Source organism: Odontesthes bonariensis, chromosome 10 (assembly GCF_027942865.1).
Source record: "Odontesthes bonariensis isolate fOdoBon6 chromosome 10, fOdoBon6.hap1, whole genome shotgun sequence".
Lineage (NCBI taxonomy): Eukaryota > Metazoa > Chordata > Actinopteri > Atheriniformes > Atherinopsidae > Odontesthes > Odontesthes bonariensis.
Genome location: NC_134515.1, coordinates 24,105,101 through 24,131,164, shown reverse-complemented (window position 1 = coordinate 24,131,164; position 26,064 = coordinate 24,105,101). Strand labels below are relative to the sequence as shown.

Sequence of the window (26,064 nt, the reverse complement as noted above, 5' to 3'; positions counted from 1 at the left end):
CCTGGCTCTTTGTACCCTTTTTCCCCAACCTCTCTATTCAATCACAACAACCACAGGTCACATTACAGTCTGTGGCGATCTCTCCTCCAGCATCTGCCTCTTCTTTGCTTCTAGCTCATTGTGGCACCATTTTTCCCCTTCTCTGTGTCAGTGCTTCCTCTCCATTCAGGCGGTGTTTCCACGCTGGTCTTCCCCTCCCTTTTTCCTATAATTTCTTCATGGCTCTTTCTCCCATCTCCCCTCAGCTGTGGCTGTCTGCCCCCCCTAAACAGCTGGCCACTGTTACACTCCTCTGCTCAGGCTACGCTCAATCAGTCACAGGGTGGCAACATGGCAGGAGTGAGGCGACGTAGACAGAGAACAGGAAGATTTAAAACAAAGAGAAGTGACAACACTGAGAGAAAGAAACTGAAGAAAATTTAAACGATGGAGCAGGAGTGACTGAGAAATAAAAGTGAGGAGGATTGATTGCAGCAGAAAAAAGGAATCTGTCTGAAGCTTTAGATGCAAAACTGTAAAGCAGGAGTGACATATCACGTCTGTGGCTTTTGTTCTTAAAATAGCACTTCTCTCAGTCAGGAGCATGCAATGATATGCACACACACAAAATAACTGAAGACATACAACTCACCACCAGCTTTGGACTCCTCTTGGCTGGCACCACTCCTGCAAAACATCGGCAGAGAGACAGAGAGAGCATTAATGACCTGCAGTGCTCCTCCTCTGTCCCCTTTTGTCAAAACCTCCTCTGGACAAACGGAAGAACCTTTGGTTCCTGCTGCAGAGCAGAGCGCAACTGGCCCAGCTCTGTTGCTTTCTCTCTCTGAGCAACACACTGCACTAGGCTGCTTGCTAATCTAAGTGATCTCCTCCCCCCTGTGCTGTATCCCGCTCCACTCAGAGCTCTCACCCGTGCTACTAACAGAGGAGTTACCTATCTATCTGCATTAGACAGACTGACCAATTCTGCAGCAGCTGCTGGGACAAGCTACAGGTCCCCGAAGCAGCCTCAGATATACTCAGATATACCGTGTGGTACCTCAAACACGAAAGGAAGGAGCATCACATCAAAAGAAAATTTGAGTTTTAGCCTCGCAATGCACATCTTCTGAGTAACAACAGAGATGTTTCCTATCCTCTTAACTCCACTGCTTTGCTCAACGCTTACATTCAGAAGCTGATCTTCTCTCTCTGCCACCCCCAATTTTTTTCCCATTCCCTCCCCCTTCTTCTCTTCCATGCTACATGACTTGCTGTGCTTTTATCCATCTCTATCTCTCTTATACAACAATCTGTAAAGAGTAACCAAGAAGATCAATCTCATTTGTGCTAATTAAATATTAATGTGTGGAGCCACATGTCAGGGGAGATGATTCACAGCTTAACCGTGTAGGGAATAACATACATTCTCATTTAACTCCTTTTTTCCTTCGTAGCATTCATCATCATTCATTGTACTAGTTCTTCTAGCTCAAACATATTAACAGCAATATATTTGGTCAGACTTCACCTGATTGTTTAACCCACAAGAAGCTCTTGTAATCTTTCCAAGAAACTCCTGTGCTGCTGAAGCTCCTTTTCCTTGGATTTACCACAGCACAGGATGTAGAGACGAAAATAGAAAGTTGAATGCATAAACGACATGAGGCGGGATGGGGACAAGGGGTCGCTATTGCCAAGGCAATCAAGAAGTGTTGTATACAAAGGCAGCAGAGAAGTGATTAGCACATCACATTGATACTAATTGCAGACCTTTGATCCCTAGCAGCCTCCTTCATTTTCATTTTTACTATAGACACCATTGGCAGTTTACCCAAAACAGATAAAGCCCAGCATGTACAGTGAGCATCAATGGAATCTTCCAGTGACAACAACACACAACATGCAAGCATCCATCTTAGGCTCTTTCTGCTGCATTGGCAAAAAAATCATTAAATGTTAAAATTCTCTGTTGCTGCAAAGCTCCACTCTACACGATTCATAATTTATCCTTATTTTCTCTCTCGTGTGCTCGCTCTGTCTCTCAGATTAAGGGGCGCCAGTTGCTGGACCATCTAGGCTGCTGATGTGGTGCTGAATGATTTCTTTCTTTTTTTGGTGGGTCTGAGTGATTGCACATGTATTTGTGGGTGTGGCTTACACAGCAGGGACATACATCACAAGGTCAGATGTCAATAATAAGTGTTTCCCCTTTACAACAGCGGGTTATATGACCATCAAGCTCTAGATTGCACATTGTGGAAGGTCAATAAAACTCTTAACTTTGAAACTACCACCGGAAATCTACAAATCGCCAATAAATTAATTATAAGGGGTATTACACATTTGGAAAACTATTTCAATTATGGCCATGTGGTAAATACATTTCAGTATGTGTAAGGGGAATAAAAAGATTTGAGGAAAAGCTGTCGCTCTGGTGTCGCCTGTGTTTATCATCAATCGTTGATTTACACTCTGCCCTGTGTGAGTGCATCTTCCCGCATGAATAAGTCTACAAACCTGCTTAACTTACTCTAGCATTGTGATGCTGATGTATATAATTCAGAGCTGATTGAATATGGTTGAATGTAGCATTTATGAGTGGCTGAAGCCCGGGGAAAAGAAATATGGGAATGCATGTTTCTGAACTCTGAAGAAGCATCCATAAATGCATGCATGCTATAAATATGCGATGTGGGGAATGGCAGGTAAGCACGAAGGTGAGCTTTTTATTTATGCACAGTGCAAAAATATTGACAAGTATGCAGGAACATGCCACTTATAGCATTTACAATATGCTATTGGTGCCATAATCCTGATACATTTATTTGGTTAAAGCTCCTGAGTGACATTAGTACTCTGCTCAATACCCCACAAATAAATGTGGCTTTGCATCAAAGAGTCAAAGTTCATCACTAGAAATGCAAGACTGACTGAAAAGGCCTGGTTTTATTATTACTCAGGTGACTTTCACCCAGCATTTCAATCAGTGAAAGCAGGCGGTGTCAGTTGTTCTTCTAAACTGGCTTTAAGTGTTACTGTGGAGGAGGCTCCTTTTCCAGGGAAGTAAGGCAGCTCACAGGGTTACAGCTAAAGATTCTGATGGGGTAATTAGTGTACAGCATTTAAGGTAGCAAAAATACGGACATATTACAAACTATTACATATTACTCAAATATTACATGCTCACATCATTAATTAATAATATTAGCATATGCCAATAAGCATATCTGCTTAGCTGTTTGAATAAGTTGTATGTTATCTACATGGACGTAAGAGTGGGTGGAGCCTTCTAAAACTTGATTCGCTCTGAAAAATGCTCCTGCCATTTGTCATATCTCATTATGACAATACACTGGATTTTAGTCTCCCACGTTGACACTGTAAATCACTGATGTGCCGCAACAACATAAAAGAAAAATTGAGTCAAACACAAAGTATCTATGTGGAGGTGTCATTCTTTCATACTGGACGAAAAGCACAGAAAAACTTGAGCTTTTTAAAGGGAATCTGCGGCACTGTGAATGGTCCACTATTTCAATATACTGCTTTGGCCTTGGTGGGTCTACGCAGAGCCCACACAGAGTGAGTGAATATTTCTTCCACCAGATTATCATATACTTTGTTAAAGCGAGTAGAACATGAATAATGCTCTTCTTTGTTAAGGCAAGCCTGTCAACATTTGTCCTTACTCTACTTATAGGATTGGCCCATTATCTGATTGCCCTCACTCTTCATTTACTCTAAATTATTAAGTCTCGTTCTGTCAGTTATCCTGATAATTCATTCCACTACCTCTATTCTCTCTTCATTTTATTGTCTTTTCATTTCCTCTCTTTTTCTCTGTCTCTCAGGGGACAGAAGCTCTCTGCATGATTGTCATGGCAACAACGATGGAAAGACAAGATGGTGGAGTCATAAATGGCCTGGCCTCCTTTACAGGGGAGGATCTTGTGGGTGAGAATACCAGATGTTATCTTTAAAGTTATCTTTAATTTCTTTTTAAGGGGAAACAATATTTCTTAGAATAGAATTATAGTTACCTTTTCAGGTTTCTTTTTTCTAACACAAGAATAATTACTTAATGACAAACACGTGGCCAGCTGATGACATTAGCTTGAAACATTTTTGTTTGCATTCTGTTTTAGCTATCAGTCCTATGTTAGATTCTGGTTTATGTTTGTATCCTTTGTGTCCTGCTTGGTTTCTATCTTTTGTTCTCAGTCCAGTTAGGATCTAAGATCTAGTTTGTTATCGTGTTCATGCCCCATTTGAGTTTGTATTTTGTGTGTTTAGTTTAAAATATTTCAGTTCTTGGCTCAGTTAAGTTGTCAACTCATTTTAACTGGATTCATCAGTTATCTTAGTTAAAGTTACTTCCTGTTTTATTTTGGAGACCCTTATGTGTTATGTTTGTTTCATTTCCTGTCCCTGTTCACACTAGGTCATCGTTACCAAAAACCACAGCTGTTGTTTGTTTGTTTATTACCCTTAATACATATAGTTCCAGGTTTTCAGTTGTGCTTAGTCAGGTCCTCATCATTTTTCCTGCCACTTTCATGCCCTATCCAACATCCAACCCTTGTCTGGTTTTCCCTTTTATCTTATTTAGCTATCCAGTCTTTTGTTTGTTTGGTTTATGGTTTTCCAGCATTGCTGCGCTTTCTGTTTTGTTTTGATAAAGTCCCCAAGTAGTCATCCATCTGCCTCCGGCTCGCTGCTCTGCATTTGGGTCCTCTACAACCACCACAATACACTGATCCTAACATGAACATAGATCCCCACAGTCTTTGGATCGATGCCTTGCAAACCCAGGTCTACACATTATAGAGAGTTATGACATTATACAAGTCATGTGGAACAATCTGATCTGTGGGTTGCTCTTAGTTATGTTAGAATTGCTGTTGGTCCTTTCACTTTGCTCTTCTGTGGAAAAGACAGAGGTCAAAGTTGACAAAGTTAGTGAAAAGTTAGTGAAAGTACAGTAAGTGCTGAGATAACGAAGACCGTTTTAAACCGTTTTAACCGTTTTGAACGTGTATTAGCTTTTGAATTGTAGGAGGGGCTTCTGGTTTATAAAGCCTTGCAATGTTTTGTGTTGCACTTCATGAGTAGCTGCCCAATAGTAATGTGCATGCCTATGTTTTTTTCTATTTGTTGCTTCATAAAATATGACCATTTCTTATTTTGATCAGTGTTTTAATTTTCTAAATTTCTATTTTTTTAAAAGCTATCCTGGTGAGTGTTCTTTAGCTCATATAAGTAAGAAAACCCATATGCATGAAGATTATTCCACTGATTGAATTCATGTGTGCATCATCCAGCTTTTAAAATAACCTGATCCCATTTGTGAAACATGGTGGAGAGAATATTGTGATTTGGCTGTTGGATGTTTTTTGCTACATATTTGTTAGCATCGATGGAACAACTAAGGTAAAATGTCAACACATCTGTCCTAGAACTGTATCTTTTCAGAAAGAGGGTCATGCAACAAGATGATGATTCAAAGCACACATGTTGTTTAATCAAATAATTCAAGAAAAATAAAGTTTATACTTTGGAAAGGCAAAATCAAAGTATTGCCCTTATTCAAACAGATGTGTTGCAGACTGACCAAAGCAAGCAGTTTATGTGAGTAAACCCAACAACTCTTTGAGTTTAAACGGTTCTGTACAAAGAATGTTTGAAGATCCACAGTTGCAGGTGCAAAAGTTTTTTCATAGATAAAATATATTGGAGCACTATTGTCAAGTCCCACTTAGTTGACCTCCGAATGGACACACGGACAACTCTTGATTTCCAATTTTTATCAACTTTTTATTGTCCAACTTTTCTTTGTTGGTTGATCCAGTTGATTTTCAGAAAAATCATCAGGTTGTTAACCTTCGAACACAGAGAAGCAAGACTGTTAACAACCAAATTACACAGGTATTTTTCAAACGAGGTTTCACAATAATCAATCAACTAAAAAAGGTAAGTATAATTGAATTAATTAAATAAATCAGCTCAGTAAGGTAAGTATTCTACCAGTCATCAAAAAGAACAAATATAATCACCGACCATTGGTGTGTTGGAGCAACTTCTAGTGGGATCTTGCAGAGCGTTTGGCTGCTTGCTCTCTCCATGCAGCTTGTTCGATTCCTGAAGCAACTGAGCAGCTCCTTCCTTTCAGCTGCTTCCAATCAGCCAATTGGTGACCATTTTGCCCATGGCCTACTGGGAAATGTAGTTGCTCCGACTTTGACACCAAGTAGGGCAGGGGGCAGGGATTCATACGTGATTCTTGGTTTTTAACTTCACACCTCCCACTTGGCCTCATGGTTTCCTAAACCCAATGAGGTCACACTGGTCCTTCACTCCTTTGTTCTTCAGTGGGAATTAGAATGACAAGCTGTCTGACATCCCTATGTAGGATTGTGGCTGGGATTGGATGTTTGAGCCTCTTGGTTCTTGGGGTCGCTTTCTCCTTGTCATCTGCCTTCCTGATGGGGACAGGATAGCTGGGAAAGGTCCTCACAAGCACATCTCTTACGATGCCTTTGCTGTCAGTATTGGCGATGACTACTCTGGCCAGCTTGTACTGTCCTCTTAGGGCATTTTGGTCAGCCATCCAGACCACATCTCCGACAGCAACATTTCGCTTTTTGGTGTGCCATTTGTTCCTTATGAAGAGATGAGGTCCAGATAGTTGGCTCCATCTCTTCCAGAATTTGCTGACTTCAGTTTGAATCCTTTGCAGTCTTTTATAAGGATAACCCTCAAACTGGAAGTCTCCAGGGTCTCCCTTCGGGTTGGCACGCCCTAGGAGAAGAGAATTTGGGGTGACGTACTCCACAGAGTCTTCCCTGCTCTGGGTCCTTGCGTCAATGGGTCGCTCATTAGCAAGGTTGGCTGCCATGTACAGGAAAGTTTGGAATTCACCCCAGGTGAAGACGCCGTCTCCTCCAACATTGCTCAGGGCTCGTTTGACCACTCTGACAGCCGCCTCTGCAGCACCATTCCTGTGGGGAGAGTCTGCGGGGTGGATCTTCCAAGACCATTTTGTTCCATACTTGGCAGCCATGTCTTCAACTTGAGACTTGTCCAGTTGGTCAAGGAATGCGTACAGCTTTTCCAGAGCAGGTTTGGCTCCCACAAAATTTGTGCCAGGGTCTGACCAGAGCTTCCTGGGATGTCCTCTGAGTGAAGTGAATCTCTGATAGGCCAGCAGGAAGCCTTCGGATGACTGGTCACTCACTAGATCAGTGTGTATGGCACGGGAGGCCATGCAACAGAAGACGATTCCCCACACTTTTAGTTTGGTCCTCTTCTTGACTTCATCTTTCACTTCATAGGGGCCGAATAGGTCCATGGTGGTGAATTCGAAAGGTGCAGCTGGGCTGGTTCGCTCTGGAGGTAAGTCTGCCATGATTTGTTGACACTGCTTTGCTCTGCTCTTCCTGCAAACTATGCAGCTGTCAACTATCTTCTTGGCAATTCTCCGGCCTTTTATCACCCAAGCTGTCTTCCTCATCCGGAGAAGGGTTCCTGCTACCCCCTCGTGGTTAGCTTCATGGGATTCTTGTGCCAGCAATGTAGACACCCATGCTTCAAATGGTAAAACTGGCACGGCAGTCTCATCTTCATTGAACATCTGGATTCTCCCTCCACAAAGGAGGAGTCCAGTGTTCACATCTTTGTATACTGCCAATCTGCTCAGAGTTGTGTCTGGAAACGTTACACCTTCTTGAGTTGCCAGGAAGAGGTCTTCACGTGCACCTTCAAGTTCTGTGCCAGCCAACCCAGCCAGCTTGGGTGTTGTTGCCTCCCACTTTGGCTGTTCTGGGACTGGGTTTGACTTCCTCTTCAGCCACTGCTCAGCAGCTCGGCGTGTCCAGGCAATAATTCTGATCAGTTTGGTCAGGCTACTGAACCTTCTTTCATCCACAAGATGTTTAACCCAGCTAGTGGGCTTTCTCCTTGGCAGAGTGTGTTTTTCCTCTTGACAGGGACTTTCCTTCTTCTGAGCGGCCAGTGGGTCTTCTTTCTGCTGAGTCATCTTAGCTTGAGCTCTGGTCAGCGCAGCTGAGAATGCCTTTCTTTGGAGCTTGTTTACACTCTCCCTGGCCTGGGCTGCAACTTCTCCGGCTGACTGAATAGGCCACTCCTCCACTGGCCACTTCAGGAACTCTGGTCCATTTTGCCATGTGGATTCTTCATCCAGGTCTTTGAGAGTGCCTCCTCTTGTTATGACATCAGCAATGTTCAGATCTCCACGGATCCACCACCAGTCTTGCACTGGTCCGGACTTCTGGATCTCACCCACCCTGTTGGCGAAGAATGTTTGGAATCCGTAATTTTCTCGTTGGATGGCCCCAAGGACTGTTTGACTGTCCAGAAGGTGGAACCATCTCTCCATCTTCATAATAGCATGTTTCTCCACATACTTTCTGATCCTGGCTGCAAAGACTGCACCACAGATTTCAGCTTTTACAGCATCTCCCTTCTGCTCCAGGGGTGTCAGCTTGGCTTTTGCTTCCACGAATCGAACTTCAGTTCCTTGACTTGTCTCCCATCTTACGTACATTACAGCTCCATATGTTTTGTCACTCCCATCAGAAAATGTGATGCCGTAAGGTTTTCCTTTCCAGTCAGGTGGTGTGAGGCTCCTGTGGAATTTCACTTGTCCAAGCTGGGCATATTCCTCAAAGAGCTGTATGGCTTCTTCTCTGAGCCTTACCGAGAGAGGTTGGTCCCAGGTTTCTTGAGTCAGCCTGCCACCCCCTCCTTCTTGGAATGCTTTGCGGACTAGAATTGCTCCCTTCTGTTTGACCGGTGCAACTAGGCCAATTGGGTCGTACAGTGCAGCGACTTGGCTTAAGAGAGCTCTCCTCGTCAGTGGGTTAGGCGTTTCAGCTCTCACCTCCTCTTCAAGAAGATCTTTGCCAACCCTCATCTTTTTCTTCCTCTTGGAAAAGTTTACTGCTGTCAGCATGTACAGCTTGTCTTCCTCCACTTGGTAGCCGATGCCCAGGGCTTTGTTCTCTCCTTCCCTCATTTGATTTGGAAGAATTAAGGTGTTCCCTTGCTCCGGCTTCAGGACATCTGCTTCAGTTCCTTTCCTCCCACTTTGCCCTGACCGGACCCATGGTTTGAGGAAGAAGCCTCCAGCTTTCAAGACCTCTTCAACTCCAGCTGTGATTTGGTCAAGTCTGTTCAGGTCATTGTGGGAGGTCAAGAGGTCATCCACATAACTGTCCTCTTCAATGACTCTGCGTTCATCCTGCAGGTGAGTGAAGTTGGGCAGATTTGCTGTTTCCCTCATAGCCAATTGAGCAATGCAGCCAGCAGGTTTGTCTCCGATGTTCACCCTGGTGATGGCATATTCACCGATTTCCTCTTCTGGACTGTCTCTCCACAGGAATCTGTGCAGATGCATCTCTCGCTCTTCCAGCCAGACAGAGTTGTACATCTTTGTTATGTCTCCCAAAGCTGCATTCACACCTTCTCTGAATCTGAGCAGGACAGCTCTAATGGGGTTGAGTACATCTGGTCCCTTGAGGAGAAGATCATTCATACTCACTCCTTTGTATTTCTGGCTGCTGTTCCAGACAATACGAACTGGTGTAGTGACTGAATGAGGGTTTGGAGCCACCAAGTGGCTAACATACCAAACTGGTCCTTCCCACTTCTCCATGACTTCATTGGTGAGCTTTATGGCTGCGCCTCTTTGGACCATTTCATGGATCTGGGTTGCATATGCAACTTTCCAGTCTGGCTCTTTGCTCAGTTGCTTTTCCATCTTTAAGAAGCAAGCTTGGACTGCTCTTTTGTTGTTGGGGAGAGAGGCTGGATCTTCAGTCCAGGGATACTTGGCGTCCCAGTGTGGAGTTGGGGTGTGAGCATCCTCTTCCTTGTGGGTGAGTCCTCCTTTAATGATCTCAAACTCCCTCTCCTCTGCCAAGGTCATGTCCTTTCCTCCTGGAGGGCAGTTTCCACATCGGCAGCCTCCACATCTTGGCTCACATGCAGCTCCGATGCTGTCCCAGTGCCACCACTCAAGGAACTCACGGTTGCTGGCAGATGTAGTTGTGTGGGCCACATCCTCTTGCTGTAGCCAGCCTGGCTCAGATGCTGGAACTGTGATTTCTTGATATCGGACAGCAGCGGTTCTCATGGAGCGGGCGAAGTGGGTTCTTGACTCATATGCTGCCACTTCCACTTCTTCGAGCAAGTCAGGGTGTGCTCCACCAACTGTTTTGCCCAGGGGGCTCTCCCATAGAACAAGGTCACCGATGACTTTTAGTCTTTGGGGTGCGAGTCGTCCCTCGCGATGGCTTATGAGAAGTTCGACCTCTTTTGGTCTTTGTAGCTCTTCGAGCTGGACATCTGGGAAGAAGGTTTTCAACTTTTCAGGTTCAATTGCTTGATGGACCTTTGCAATTTGCTCCATTCCATAGCAGACCAGTTGATGTGCTTGTTCAGTCCCCTTGGGAGTCTTCATTCGGACCTTCAGGAGGTACCTTTTTGTCTTGACTTTCATGGTCATGCCTCCAACTCCATGTACGACCAGCGTTATGTTTTCACTTCTCAGGCCCAGTCTTTCGGCAGCTTTGTGAGTTATATAGTTTGTGTCGGATGCTAGGTCTATTAGTGTGCCAATCTTCTGACCTGCATTTGCTGTGACCATCATCAGCATCATGATCACCGGTAACTCAGTCAGCCCAGTCTCCTTCAGCAGTTCAGACTGGCTTGCTGCTTTGAGTGTCACAGAGGCTCTGTTCGTGAATGCCTTTCTGCACTGATCTGCCAGTTCTGGGGCAAGTTGTGACAAGAAGGCCTCCTGTTCCTCTGTGAATTTTCCTTTTCCTTCTCTCCCTCTTGCACCCTTGCCTCCTTCTCCTCTTCTGGCCTCTGCTGTCGGGCATAGGAAGTAGTGGTGGTCAGGTGCGCCGCTTGTCCTTTTGCAGTCTGGGTTCCTGCATAAGAAGTTGTCTCTGCAGTAGCCATCTGCATCATGATATCCCAGACATTTCTTGCACGCTCCCAGCTTCTTCAGGGCCGTTTTCTTCTCTTGTAGCTTCAAGCCTTTAAACTTCTTACAAAAGTATATCTTGTTGGCGTGTCCATCACCACCACAGATGCCACAGACTTCATCAACATCTTTCCTTGTGGCCCTGGTAGATGCAAACTTTCTTTCTTGCTTCCTGTCTGTTTTTTCCACTTTGTCCACAATCGTCAGTTGTTCAAGTCGTTCTAGTATTTCCTCTTGGTTCTTCAGAAACTTTAGGAGCATGTCAAAATGGTTGCCTGGGGTTACACCGTTGGTGGCCTCGACCATATACGTCAGCCAGTCTCTTTTTATGAAATCTGGTAACTTGCTTTCAATTGACTTGATGACTAAGGGGTTTTTGATGGCTCCTGAGTTTCCTAGCTCTGTCAGGTCAGCCAGGGCCTTCTCCACAGCTTGTATTAGGTCAATGACCCTCCTGGGCTGGTTCCCCTTGACTTGTGGCATCTTGTCCAGCGCTTCCAAGATTTCTACTGTGATTGTTGATTTGTTGCCGTATCTGTTCTCGAGGACCCTGAAGATATCTGTTGCTGTGGTGTAGCTGGACAGTCTTAGTTCCTTGGCAATGGATTCACTGACACTCTCCAACAGCTGGATTTTCCTTACTTCTGGTGATCCAGTGGGCTCCCCTTGTTTCTGAAGGTTCTCCCAATCCTTCTTCCACCTATGAAAGTCTCTCTTGCTTCCGTAGAAGACAGGTAGGGACGTTGGTTTTATCCTCACAATGGGAGGTGTTGGTTGGCCAGGTCTGCCGCTTGTACCTTGATCAGCCAGCCTTCTGGATGTGGCGAATTCGGCTTTTCTCAACTTTAGCCTGAAGTGTGCTGCTTTTAGTTCTTTAAGTCCGTCATCCATTTCGTGCTTCACGAGCGGAGGGATCCATTTCTCCCAAACAGCCATGGTATGGATGATAGCACTCATCGTCTCCTTCAGCAGGGTGAGGTGAACGTCATAGCCTTCCATGTTGTTGCTTTCAACTGCTACATTTTCAGCTCTTCTAATGGCGTCCTCTGCCTCAGCAATCGCAGCTTCCAGCTCAGTTTTCCCGTATCTTCCCCAAAGGTTGGTCTGGACAATGTTTTTGATTTCCTCCATTTTACCTTCGGCTTCTTTCATGGTTGCTTGGATTTCATCCTCCTGCTGTTCCTCAAGCTCCCCTTCAGGGTCATCCTTCTTGAGTTCAGCCTCCAGGCCAATCCTGAAGTCCTCGTTTGCATCCAGCAGTGATGTGAAACGGTCAGCAAATTTTGCAAACTCCTCCTTTAGTTCGGATTGCAGCATGTTGCCTGCTCCTCTGGAGATTAGGTTGGCCAGTCTGGTTAGGTTTCTCTTGGCTGTCGTCCTCTCCTGCTTTAGGATGTTGACAGACTTCCCCAATACTTCTTCGGCCATCTTTATCCCTTTCTCTCCGGCGTCCACAGCTCCCCTGGGTCTTGAGGCCTTTAATCTTCACCGTCCAGGGCTGGTCCGTGGTTAACAACTGTCAAGTCCCACTTAGTTGACCTCCGAATGGACACACGGACAACTCTTGATTTCCAATTTTTATCAACTTTTTATTGTCCAACTTTTCTTTGTTGGTTGATCCAGTTGATTTTCAGAAAAATCATCAGGTTGTTAACCTTCGAACACAGAGAAGCAAGACTGTTAACAACCAAATTACACAGGTATTTTTCAAACGAGGTTTCACAATAATCAATCAACTAAAAAAGGTAAGTATAATTGAATTAATTAAATAAATCAGCTCAGTAAGGTAAGTATTCTACCAGTCATCAAAAAGAACAAATATAATCACCGACCATTGGTGTGTTGGAGCAACTTCTAGTGGGATCTTGCAGAGCGTTTGGCTGCTTGCTCTCTCCATGCAGCTTGTTCGATTCCTGAAGCAACTGAGCAGCTCCTTCCTTTCAGCTGCTTCCAATCAGCCAATTGGTGACCATTTTGCCCATGGCCTACTGGGAAATGTAGTTGCTCCGACTTTGACACCAAGTAGGGCAGGGGGCAGGGATTCATACGTGATTCTTGGTTTTTAACTTCACAACTATGCTCCATTTATGAATAGCTAATATAATACTAATAGCTGTATTTTTTCTTAATTTCTTTAATACGTTTATTCTGCCTTAATGAAGTTGATGCTGTTTGAAGTCATATTTAAGCAAAAAAGTAGAACATTTTAAAGGTTTCAGGCATTACTGTCGATCCTACATTAAAACAACAGCCTGCTCTACCTCTTATCTATTTCTATTGAAAAGAGTACATGTGGCTATCATCCTTCCTTTAGATGGTCATTGAACACATATTTGCAAGTGAGGAATTCATTTGTTGGGCAATCCAAAAGTCAAAAGTACTGTAGCTCTGTTCATTTCTAACACAACAGGAAGAATTAAGGTAAGGGAAAAAAAAGATTTTGGTATTTTTTGCCCGTGAAATTTCTGATAACTTATTCTGAGTTTATCCACCAACAAATTACAATGATAGCATACAGTTCAGAGTGATCAGGATAAAGTGGTGTAGTGTAAGAAAACTGATCATCTGATAAGGCAGACAACTCAAGCTGAATATTTAAAAAAAAACAAAGAAACTTTTAAGTTATGCTAGGCTCAGGTCATGTCATACAAAAATAATATATTAATAATTTAAAAATCTATAAAAAAAAAAATTCAAACATAAAAAAAAAATCATTGTGTGATGTTCTGACCTCTGTGTCCTTTTAAGACAGACTCTGCTGACTCTTGAGTCAGACTCCACAGATTGATGAGTCACAGATAAACAGATTTAAGTTTTTTTCTCCTCAAACTCAAGTCCACCTTATTCCTCCTCATCTTCTTTGCTGTGCAACTCAAAAACCAATCCCTTCATAAATGGTCCTCTCACTGAACTTCCAGTGCTGCTCAGCAAATCTCACACTCTCTTTCTTAATCCTTCACCTCCGCTCTCTGAAAAAACGTGATCCCTGACTCTCTTATTTCTCATCCTCTCCTCTTATCACACTCCTTTTAGCTATTGATGGTGAACAATTAAATTCAAGCAGCGAGTGATCACTTGAAAGGTCGCAGCATTATCCTCCAACACAAACCAAGCACAGATCTCATTCCAAGAGGTCGTTATTATCAATTGCAGCTGCAGCTGATGATTGTTTTCAAAACTGATTACTCTATCATCTGTATTTAGGTTTTATAAAACCAGCGTGAAGTTAAGTGAATGATGGAAATGTTACCACATGTAATTTCTCATTCGCTTACTTTGTCTGACGAAGCATCCACAGCATAAAGAAATTTAATTTGTGACGACAATAGAACTACTGAATTCTTGGCATTAATGCCTGATAAATTACTTCAAAAATGATTTCCTGTTGATCGACTAAAGGTGTCTTTACACCAAACAGCCTGTGCAAATTGGTTTTGATTCAAATCTTGGTCACTGATTGTGTCAAGGCTGTGAGCCATCCCACATTATTAGCCACCATATTCTACATAATTTCATGTTGTATTCTGATTTGTTGAGTGGCAGCACATCAAAACTTTCAAGACATTACCGGAATTTTGCCGCAGGTCACCAAAGCTCCGGATCGACTGATGGTGAACATCTCTTACAGTTAAATCTTTCACCCCTTTGGTTTGAGGCTCAAAGATTTTAATCCTGCTGTTATCAACTTTCTTCCCAGACAGCCCAGAATCATGGGAATGGACTTGCAGGATTTATCACCCAGTTTCATCTTTGTCTTTTATACAAGCTGCACATCGAGGGGCTGCATCTCAAACTACTGTACTGTGTTAGAGGTTAACAAAAACTAGCATGAAATGCTCATCCACACCTTTTTGTTAAGACATTTCTCAGTCAAATTCAGAATATGTCTTGGTCCAGAAAAGTTCTTGAACTGCTGCTGAGCATTTGACGTTTGCCCCCCTTTTTTTTACAATTCTTGTAAAAAACCTTGATATAAAATACAAGATACAATTTAAGTCAAGCACACAGATACAAAACATTGTGATAGCAGTTCAATTAATCTAAGTATTGATTCCACTGTCCGCCCCTGGGACTCCAGTTTCCATCCCACATCACCTGGTCACTCACCTGAACCTGCAGTTATGACAGGCTGGTGTTAAAGCTATCACATATGATCTATGTAGCTGTCAGTCACCCTGTCAGCCTGCTGCCTCCTCCCCATTCATTCCCTAATTTAGTCCCTCTCTTTTTACATCTGTGTCAGTGCTCTGGTAGCAGGAATATAGCCCTGCATCTGTATTATTCTGCATCTGTCTCACACACACACGTTCACACACAAGTCCATAATGATGCTGACATTTACCACAATACAGCAGTGTTATTCCAACGTCAGTCTACAAGGTCAACTCATTAGAGTACATAATTGTTATGGGGTTCATACCCCGACCTGCCAAATCTGGGTCAGACAACATGAATGACAATTTCGCAACAATAAGTACTGAACACACAAAAAGGACCTCAAATGTCATCTTGTGTCTGTGTGGATACTTTACACTCTGGCGGTCAATATGTTTTGTTGACATCTCAACGAGAAAAATCATCCATCTCTGGGTCATTACAGGCCAGACATGTAGTATGTAGAGCATGAACTATAGTAAGGTGGCTGAATAATTAAACTATGTTAGTAAATATCACCAGACCCATTAGAGTGTAATCCATTTGAATCAAAATCAATCAACAATGAATATCCAGTAATTTTCTGTCTCCACACACATGAGCCTTGATATACTCTACTTATTCATTTCAGGTAGAAATTAGCTGTGAAAACCTCATACTCAACATTTCACAGGAGCAGCTACAGACAGTAAATGATTAAGACTGATATACAAGTCCTTGCCCTAGTGTGCTGCTCCTCTTCTCCCTTCTCATTCATCCATCTCGACTCTTTACCCATCCTCCCACTCCTACCCACACTCATCTGCTCACCCACTTCCATTCTAACTCATCCTGTCATCTCTGTACCTCTCCTCATTTCATCCTATCCAGTCCAAGTATTTTCAACCTGCCACCCACTCTCTTCCTCACTCCTCTCTCTTGCTATTTCATGATGTCACTCTCTGCGTGCCAACTATTCAAGCTGTTGTCTGTTCAGCAGACTTGAATACAGTCTTTTGTGCATTTGATCTCACAGCCTTTCATCTAAAAACTAGTTCCAGGCATTTTTCCACCCCTGCAGAAATGTACCTCTCATCAAGATGTAAAACATACCTCTTTGCACCAGCATAGTGACCTCACTCCCGCGGGGACATTTGCTCAGCAGATCCACCACCTGATTGTGAGTCATATTTTGGACATTTCTTTTGTTGACCTCCATCAGAATGTCCCCCTCTTTTAAGCCACGGCAACGCGGATAGTCCACTATCTGCTTGACCCTCTGCCCTCCTCCTGTCAGGCTATCCGCAATAGTGAACCCAAAACCTTTGTCTCCCTTCTCCATGTGGATGGTGATCAGCTCGGGCTGAGTGGCTATGGATGAGGCCAGGGTGACCACATCACTGGAGTAGCCGTGTGAGCCATTAGATGCTACATCAGCTGAGGGGCTGTGTGGTCGTGGCTCACGCATTCCATTAATGGGTCCAGCCTGGTTAGGAGGCAAATCAAACGTCTCTTGTCCATTTACGATGATCGGTTCCTTGTCCAAGATCGCCACTGAAGTCACCAGGCTAGTGTTGGGGTCATCAGGGTCAAAGGGCAGCGGGTAACCACGACATAAGGCCAGGTCCACCATGGAGCCAATGGGGATGGACTGGAAGATTTTCACCACCTGAGCATGGGTGTAGCCCAGCACAATGGTGTCATTCACACTGACTATCACATCGCCTGCACAAAGGAAGATGATTCCATTAGTGATGCTTCATGTACACTGTTAAAAGGTCAAATGCATGTTACACATTTTGTGATATCTCTTATTGGTATGCAGTGTGATAAAGATATTGTAAATATGAGGAATGGATGTATTGCAAGAACACCAGTGTGATACTGAATGAAAACAGTGCCCCCCTGTGGATGGTGTTTAGGTACTGCACCTGTCTCCATTTTGCCATCCACAGCTGCAGGCCCATCCAGCACAAGACTTTTGATCTGTAAAAACTCATCCGGCTCGTCACCTCCAACCACAGTGAAGCCAAATCCACGGCGACTTTTCTTCAGCTTTGTGTTGATGAAGGTTCCTTTCAGCTCTGCTGGGTTTCTTGTGAAGAAAGGTTTTCCTCCTGGAGAGTGACAAAGGAACAACTTTTTATCTTCGTGTCCATAGAATATTCTGTCTAAACAACATTTTGGAGGTATGCTCTTGATTTCTGCTTCAAAGGTTAGCTTTTGTGCACAGGATGAATTTGCAAACAGAGAGAAAGTCTGAGAAATTCAGCCCTATTATCACCCACATCAGGCAGGGGAATAATTGATCAGTTTGTTCCCTGGTTATTGTTTGTCAAGTCATCAATCATTTCCAAAATTAGTGATTTTATGTTAATATTTTATGTTAAATAACCCTTTTCAGAGAAGAAAATGGAGAAAAATAGCCGTAGAGGCACAATTTCCAATAAAGGTTTTGAAAATAAATCGATAAATAAACTTTCCCATTTTCATTTAAATAACATGGTGGATTTCTAGGCTTCTGTCAAGAGAACATAATGAAAACATGAAATGAAATAAATACAGGTGTGAAAATGTAACGATTTACGTTTGACTCCTGCAGGGCCGGGAGGTAGAGCTGGTGGGACTTGGGGGTCCCTGTAGGTTTCCAGGTGGTTTGGAGCATAGTTTGCCAGTGGAGCAGCTGCTGAGGAGTGTTCCTCTATCCACTCTGTACGAATAAGGTCATTCACACTTTAATCCACCCACAACCAGTATGTATTCACATGCCTTATATATTTGTACATGTATAAACACTGAACAGTAAGTCACAAACAACAACAGAGAGCTTAAAGCACATACTACACATACAGTGCTTTATATCTGAGTAACTCATTCACCTCAGTTGTCATCAGCTCTTTATTCATCAACTTCTATTAGTGTCCGTTTTTTTATTATTGTTCCTCTTTTTAATCAAAAACTGTAAATGTTGTTAAACTATACTAAAACTATTAACCTACTATTAAAATTATTACTGATCTCAAGAGGGAAAATAAAGCAAAGATAATATGCTATAGAATTCAATCGATGAGTTAGCTGTGAGCTTCAATTTGAGCCACATTTTTGATATTTTGTTTTTGTAAACTGGTACTTTAAAAGTAGATTTAAATAGAAGAAGTGCTTTTCTTTTAAGTCAACAAATCACAAAGTGTCATGATGACACCTCATGAGGATGATGTCCTGTGGAAGTGGAAGTTGCACTCAATCTAAAAATACGAGTATTGTGCCTAACCTCAGGGCTAAAATAAACATTTTCTTTCATTTTCATGGAAGGCAAATTAAATGATCAAATACATAATGGTATACAGCATTTATGATGATAAATCACAGAAATCAAAACCTGAACACCTAGAACAACACCAGGGCTTGGGCCAGCTCTATTATAGTAAACCCAGTGAATGAGAAGAAAAGATTGAGAATGCAAGAGGTTTGCATTGGAAACAAGGAAACTGAGGTCAGGATCACAGCAGAGAGGAGAGCAAGTCTGGCCTAAACCCTGGAAAACACGGTATGAATCAGAAGGACATGACACTGATAGACATAAAGAAAGAAAGAAAGAAATGATGCCGTGCCAGGGCAGGAAACGAACCTCGAATATACCGCTCACCTTCTTGAGGCTGCGGCTGTTGCTGCTGCTCCAGGATTTTTCGACGCCGCGCCTCAAACACTGGGTTCTCATATTGGGTCTTCCTGTTTATATGACTGAGGTGGACAGTCATAAGAGAATAAAGAGTACAAGATAGTATGAGAAATAAGGAAAAATTAAAGTTATAGTGTGTAGAAGTTTTTAAGTTGTGCTATTCCTAAAAACAGAGAAGGTCTACAATGTGGAGAAGCCCTCTTTATATTTGTTCATTGAGAAACGAATCAATAAGGTGATTAACTTACTCTACGTAGTAGACCCCATACACAGGGTCATCTATTCGCTCCCATCCTGGAGGCAGCTCTGAAAAGCAGAAGGCACACAGGATTTAACAGGAGCACACATGTGGTTGTGTGTTATGTACTTTTACTGTCTTGTCCAGTTACGTGTTCAACCATTTCCAACATAGTTCGTCAGGACATTCTGTCTCAGCCAAACAGAATAATTTGCTTATATGTTACTTTGAAAACCAAATGTTTTACTTTTATTCTATTTTGTATTTTATCGCTGCTGCTGCTTGCTGCATGCCAAGACCTCACAGCATGTTCAAATGCTCCCTTTAAAATTTCTGTTTTATTACTTTAGTAAAAGTACAATCAATGGAGATTAAACAATCTCTTTGAGATTCAGAAGATGATACACGTGCCAGCAGCACATATTTGTCTTTAATCAGAAAAACGTGCCCATCCATTAGAGTTAAATAGCAAACTGGATGCCGTCCCTGCTGCTCACATCCACTTTTGTTATGCTCATTATGACCCAAAAATAAAAAAACAACTATAAACTAATATGTTTCAAACAAATCTACAAATAAATGTGGTCAGATCATTTAAAAATTCTTAAGCCTTTACTACTGTATAAATATTACCATATTATTGTCAGCTTCTGCGCTTCTATGTACAGACACATATGCAATCTACATATGCTATATGAGAGCATGTGAACAAATGAAACCTGTTAAAGTGATATATTCCCATTAAGATGTTGGAATCTGAACTTCCTCCCTCACTGTCTGATTTAAAAGATATTGTCCTCCTGTGTTTCTGTTTCTGACTTTTACCAACTCCAGTAATCACTATCTGAGTATAGTCTGGAAGAAGGTCCAATCCAGTCTTATTTGAGATTGAGCACTTGTTGCATCATAGGCATGTTTGTGGTAGTTTCACAACTGGATGAAAATCCACCGCTGATAAACTCTCATGAGCATACAACAACTTGATTCATCACCAAAACATATTCTAAATTTGTTCCTCTGAATCTAAGACAAATCACTGCAGTTAATGCTATGTGCCATAAAGGAGTGGGATATCATTTTTATCACAGGAGTGACAAATTTAAATGATCCAGAAGTCTAAAAACATTTAGTAATTGGGTGCGAATAGCAAACTACAATTTAATTTAATTTAATTTACTATACGTAAATTTGATACAATACACTTCAGGTAGTACATGGAAGGCTCAATAATAAGATATAGGCCTCAATGGAGACATGGAGCAGACATGTAGAACGGAGCTAAAAATGTAGAAAAACATCTTTAACATTTTCATTTTTCTAACACAGAAGGGTCATATCCCATGCACTTGAAGCGCTGCTCCTGATAATGGTGCGCAAGCATTTTCTACAGCACTTTTATATGCCCAGATTTTTCAAAAGCTAGAAACCCCAAACTTATTAGTTTTATAATTAGTTTGCTGCCAAGAGTAAAAGGGGTAGAGCCGCAAAAGAGATTTCATGACCAACATGAGCCATTCATCAGCCGGGCACAGGTCACTGTTTTTATCAAAGACAGTAACCAAAGACAATTTGAGACATTGTTTCACCTCCTCTCCAAAGTACTTTGGCCTTTAAATGGAAACACAAAGGGATGGGGAAACTTTTACGAAAACATACTGGACATGTGTTCTTATGTGGAAAAACAACTTTTTGTTTGATTACTTCAAAGGAAAAGTTCTTGCAGTGAAAATAAATCTATTTCATACGCAAGAATTACTAAACATATTGAGCCTCTAAAGAGTTTATTCATTCACTCTTCTTTTTCAGTGATGTTGCCAAAAAAGGACTTCACAGCCACTAGTTGTTGATGTTCTCCACTGCTTCCTGCAGCTGACGCAAATCTCCATTACATCACCCCAGCTCACAGCAAGCCAAGAGACAAATAAAAATATCATCATGTAGCCCTGCAGTACTAAAATTCTTAAGGAGCTTAATAAAACTTCTTCAATTCTTTGAAGCTCTCTTTACTCTTAACAAAGTCAAAAACCTTCCGTCTGTAGCCTACTGACACATTTAAGCAGCTTAGTGTGAAGAACGTATATTTTAAAATATCGTTACCTTAACATCTCATCATGAGGTGCTCAGCAGAACAAAAATCTTACCTAGATCACTTTCCAAGTCCTCTGTATGTATTCCTTCTTCTCCAATTTGAAAGCAGGATGAAATAAAGAAAGCAAAATAAAGAACAGAAAAGGGATGGATAGTAGAAGAGCGATGGGTCAGGGGTGGAATCAAGAACAGAAAAAGGATGACGTGACAGTGCAGAGAAAAGCAACAGAAGAACAGACAGCCCATAGAAACATGTTAACACAGGATATTTACACATCTGAGGCATTTTGAGCAGTCTAAAGAAGTGTTATGTGCTACTTCAGTTTCACCACTTGATGGTGCAATTTTGCAATTTGTGCTCCGAGCATTAAAAGTGTAATTTGGAATTTCTCATAGACGTTTAAAGCTGCAGTCTGCAAGATTTGTTGTTGTCATACGTAAAGTCCTAATTTTTGGCATTTTAAGAGTTTACATGATCTATCAGAACGCTTGAAGTTGAAAACGGTGACCTCCGTAGTCGCAAAATGCAAGAAATGCTTATTTTTTAACCGAAAAATAAAAAGTTATTCAACTTCCTGTCCCGCCCCTTCAAAACACATGAGAACTCGTGCACGTCTACGTGCACACCAGATGCGCCTACACGACTCCTCATTCATCAACTCACCTGTCATTTGCGATCATGGAAGACACAGTAAGTAGACTAGCCCGTAATGAAGTTCAATAGTCTAGATAAATAAGCGTGGGGACGAGCCTACCTTGTATCGCGCGTGCACAATCGGTGATTGACAGGCAGCAGAGCCCAGCTCGTAAACCTGATTGGTTACCTTTTACCGGTCCGGTCTGCAATTTTGTAAACAAACCTGCTGGCTTTGGAGGGACCTAGCGGGACATATAGGGGACCTAGAGAACTCATTTTTTTTTGTATTGGGGTATTTAATGTACTACTTTCAGAATCCCCGGACAGTGCCAGGCATTATGCTTGAAAAAGAGTTGCAGACTGCAGCTTTAAGACACCTTCCAATTCAAGAAATGTCGCAATCAAAACCAAATCATAGCACTAAAAGCTACATTTTGAATGAACAATGACATCACTTAGTACACAAGAGGATCTTCTACAGTGTCTGAACCACTACATATTTTGATATATTGAACATACACGTTGATATATTGAACATACACGTTGATATATTGAACATACACGTTAAGTAATAATTGATGTGTAGAGGCTTACCATCATCCTCACACTCTTCCAAAGGCCTGGGGGCTTTGTCTCTACACCGAGGATCCAGCCATGATGTGGTCTTTGTGTTGTGGCTGAGAGGAAACAAACAAGACAGCAAAATAATTCAGCACAGGCTGTCACTAGAATATCAAAGCACAGCAGGGGCGCACAAATGCATCAATAAGCATTGAAAAAAAGAAAAAGCAAAGAAAAAAATGCATCAGCAAGTTTACAGAGGACAGGGCGTCTACTGCAAGCAGACGTGAAAAGAACAGAGTGACCAAGGCACAACAACAATAAACAACCCAATTTTTTCCAACTATTGTTTAACAAGAACATACTGTAAATCAGTGATAACAGAAATGAACATACAAGCTCTGAAAATACACAGCCATGTCCTGTTGGTGTGCCTTTGCCGTGCTGCAGAGAGGACAGAGAGGTGGAGGTAGTCAGGTGATCAGGATGTGATCTCCTTTTGAGATCGGGACATGCAGGGATTAACAGGAAAGCAGTGACACCCAGGGGGCTGGGCAGGTTGGCTGAGGAGGCCTGAAAACCAAATCATTGTGGAAGACAAGCCACTGGGCGAACAAAAGGAATGATAGTGCAGGTAAAAAACAGCAAACACCAACTATAGCTTGAGCTAAGGTGAGAAAAAAGTATTTGGGAAGGGCAAAGACTGAGTTCTGCAGACTGTGGATACATACTCTATGAAGTAAAGTTCTCCATTTTCAGTGTAGGCCATCTCCCAGTTTTCAGGCAGTGGGCCCAGCGGGTCCTCTGGAGAGACCTGCGGTTCAGCGAGTGTCTGCTGGCCGCTTTCTGCTGTAGAGGCGGTTGCATTGTTCAGACCACAGGATAGAGCATTGTCACGTGCAGGGTACGGCCGGAGGATGCCGCCGCGGCTCTCATCCTGGTCGTTAGAGTTACCTGTGCACAACAGTGGAGAGGGGAAGATACTACGCACTAAGGATCCTGGGTAACAAAACAAGCACAACACAGAACAACAACAAAAATAAACAAAAACACAATTTATGCCTCATGCATTCAAGAGAGGAAAGGATGTACCTCAGGACATATCATGCAAACCTGGGCCACACCAAACTCTCAGCTCTTCCCCCTCCCCCTATTCTAAGTTTGCCTCAAGCCCATATCTAATGTAACAAGAAGGGTCACAGCATATACAAATTCCTTCAGCTAAGAGTCTTTCCCTAACTCAATTTGACCCCCACCAGTTTTACCTCCCCACCCATAAGCCTCGTTCTCCTTAAGCTAGCCCAACCCCCATTCTCATTTGCTTCCCCACTTCTGGCCAGATATTCTCCACCACTTCCGTGGGCCTTTCAGGGTTGATCAAATGCAAATTCAACATACTGGCAGGCTGGCAGGGGGACACAGAGAGGGCATAGATTCAAAGCATAAAGGAAGAAAAAGAAGCACACCATCCTTTGCACTCAAAACACTGAAGCTCTAAGAAGGGAAGGCTAGATATAAAGATTTAGCTTTAAAATACACAAAATGGGGGTTTTATTTACAATTCTTCTGTTGTAGCAGGCATAAAAAATGCATGACAAAAAGATGGATAAAATAATATACAGGTGGATACGAGTGTGAGTGTTGTTGCATGGAGAGAAATTAAAATTTTGCAAGTATGATCTGTAATCTATTTCCTCTTCAATCCATCCCTCCTCACAGGCAGATGGCAGTGTTAAGAGGCTCGCAGAAAAAGAATCAGCATCACAAAAGCATGATGTAACTGCCAGACACCCATCACCGAACGAGAGAGAAGAGGATCACAAATATACACATATTTCTCTCCTTCTGTATTCCCAATCTTGAGCTTTTAGGCGTACACATAGAACACTCCAAAACAAGCATCCATTGCAGAACAAACACATTCCAGATGGAGAACACAACACAAGCAGAGACCACAAAAGCTAAGGAATCAGAAACTTCCACAATTATAGAGACAGAGGAGATGTGCGGCGAATCCCTCACCTGTAAAACTGTTGTTCATTTCCGTGGCCTGGTCGTCATTGTCATCGTCAGCAGGCGCTATGCGGGCGTTTTGCATGTCATTGTAGGACTTGGTGCGCTTTGGGGTGGACTGATGGGAGCCTGCATCACTGAGAGTCAAGGTCCCAATGATGGGCTGCCTTGGCGGCTTGGGGGTTCCATAATAGTTACCTAGGCAACAGGAAGGATATTAGCATGCTTGAGAGAGACACAGAAGGAAAAAGAAGGAGACAGAGGAAAGGAGCCAGGGATAAAAAACAGGCAGTGCAGAGGGACAGAGAACTTGCAGGCAGAGGATCGACTCCGGTAAAAGACACGATGCTGAATCACCAAGTGACTACAAATTGTGGAAAGAAGCAGCTTGTAGGAAAGCTAAATTATTCTTGTTTGTATGGCCGTACAGCTGTATTATTTAAACTCTGAAAGCATACTGAACAAAACAATGGACCAGTTTCACATCAAACAGCTTATTTTAGTGACATTTTTGGAATTAAACTGTGCTGCATTTGTCACACTCAAACGATTGTTTTCCCCCCTTTTGAATCCTTTTCTAGAGTGGCTCATAGATCTAATTGAAAAAATTCCACCTTTTGTCAGTGTGAAATCAACACATTTTATAATGATGTTCAGTCACTTTCTTGACAGTAGTTTTAACTGGGCGACAGAAAGCAAGTTTCAATCCATTTTCTGTCCATTCACTATCAAACTGATGCCAAAAACCAGTTAGCACAGTCACTACAATAACATATTTTGTTGTATTTTGTCTACATTATTTGCACAAATAGATAAAAAAAATGAAACAACCTCCATGTTTCACTGCTGACTGCATTTTGGTTGCAGAAGCTTTCTGGCTAGTTTTTAATCGCATTTGAGAGGGTTTTGGGCTCATGCAGGTATGTAAGTGTGAGGGCCAAAAGAGAAGGAAAACATCTGCAAAAATGCACTGGCAATCATCTGTTCACAATTTAGCTTTTAACAAATTTCTCCACAATGAAACAAAGGCCAGCACACAGAACAGAATGTCTCGACTTGTGCCCCTCATCTGGATATCTTCTGGCTTCACCAGTGTGGGGACTAGATCAGCTCAGGGTCCTGTGTTCACAGATGATGTCAGAAATTATGATTAGCCTGGATGTCCACACATATTGTGTGCTTTGCTGTATGTCTCAAAATAATTACATACAATGTGATTTCCTGCTCTTTGACAGCTGGGGATTTGCAGTAAGAAACAGTAAAAGCTCTGACTGCTGATTCAAAGAAATAATAAACACTTATCCAACAAAGAACTTACAGAATCAGATAACGCTTTGCATGACTCAGGCCCCATCCACACGTAGCCGGGTATCTGCTAAAATGAATATATTTTTCTACGTTTGGACCTGTCTTCCACATGAAAACGCATAAAAACGCATCGTAAACGAATGTTTTTAAAAACTCCGGGCAAAGTGAAGATTTTTGAAAACTCCGTTTATGCAGCTGCGTGTAGACAGAGATAACCGGAGTTTTGCGTTTTTGAACGTCACAATATGCGCCAAAACAACAACAAATCTGCTTTAAAGTCTAAAGTGCGACCTTTGTTTACTGAAGAAGCATGGATGTCTTGAGAACTGTGGTGGTTATTATTGTGCAGGCGCTGTTTACTGCCTTGATTTTACACGCCCAAGTCGTACTCCTCACTTCTGTCGCTGTCGGAA

The 26,064-nt window shown here is 42.4% G+C and overlaps 2 protein-coding genes across 12 annotated transcripts in view; both read right to left on the bottom strand.

The window, feature by feature from the left end:
- Positions 1-26,064, bottom strand: part of LOC142389739 (membrane-associated guanylate kinase, WW and PDZ domain-containing protein 1-like) — a 108,589-nt gene that overhangs the window by 19,273 nt on the left and 63,252 nt on the right. For 2 of the 10 annotated variants that reach the window (XM_075474760.1, XM_075474751.1), the window contains exons 4-14: positions 24,353-24,541; positions 23,062-23,329; positions 22,727-22,774; positions 22,364-22,446; positions 21,186-21,224; positions 19,055-19,112; positions 18,756-18,868; positions 17,715-17,837; positions 17,059-17,244; positions 16,241-16,852; positions 632-666 (exon numbers count right to left, since the gene is read on the bottom strand). In XM_075474760.1, coding sequence (XP_075330875.1) covers positions 632-666; positions 16,241-16,852; positions 17,059-17,244; positions 17,715-17,837; positions 18,756-18,868; positions 19,055-19,112; positions 21,186-21,224; positions 22,364-22,446; positions 22,727-22,774; positions 23,062-23,329; positions 24,353-24,541 — 1,754 coding nt within the window. The remainder of the gene's footprint in view (positions 1-631; positions 667-16,240; positions 16,853-17,058; positions 17,245-17,714; positions 17,838-18,755; positions 18,869-19,054; positions 19,113-21,185; positions 21,225-22,363; positions 22,447-22,726; positions 22,775-23,061; positions 23,330-24,352; positions 24,542-26,064) is intronic. The other 8 variants (XM_075474761.1, XM_075474756.1, XM_075474752.1 and 5 more) reach the window with 7 other exon arrangements.
- LOC142389738 (uncharacterized) lies at positions 5,821-13,039 on the bottom strand. 2 transcript variants are annotated; one of them, XR_012770412.1, is made up of 3 exons: positions 12,826-13,039; positions 6,040-12,648; positions 5,821-5,862 (listed from the first exon to the last, which is right to left on the bottom strand). XR_012770412.1 is itself a non-coding variant. In XM_075474750.1 (2 exons), the coding sequence occupies exon 2, from the start codon at positions 12,419-12,421 to the stop codon at positions 6,320-6,322; it is 6,102 nt and encodes a 2,033-aa protein (XP_075330865.1). In that variant the 5' UTR covers positions 12,422-12,648; positions 12,826-13,039; the 3' UTR covers positions 5,967-6,319. The 2 variants fall into 2 exon arrangements, 1 of the variants encoding a protein (XP_075330865.1); XM_075474750.1 differs by lacking the exon at positions 5,821-5,862 and having other exon boundaries at positions 5,967-12,648.

What these genes read in the sequence shown, in the direction of transcription:
- LOC142389738 (XM_075474750.1), bottom strand. Translation starts at nt 12,421, where the DNA reads ATGGCCGAAGAAGTATTGGGGAAGTCTGTCAACATCCTAAAGCAGGAG.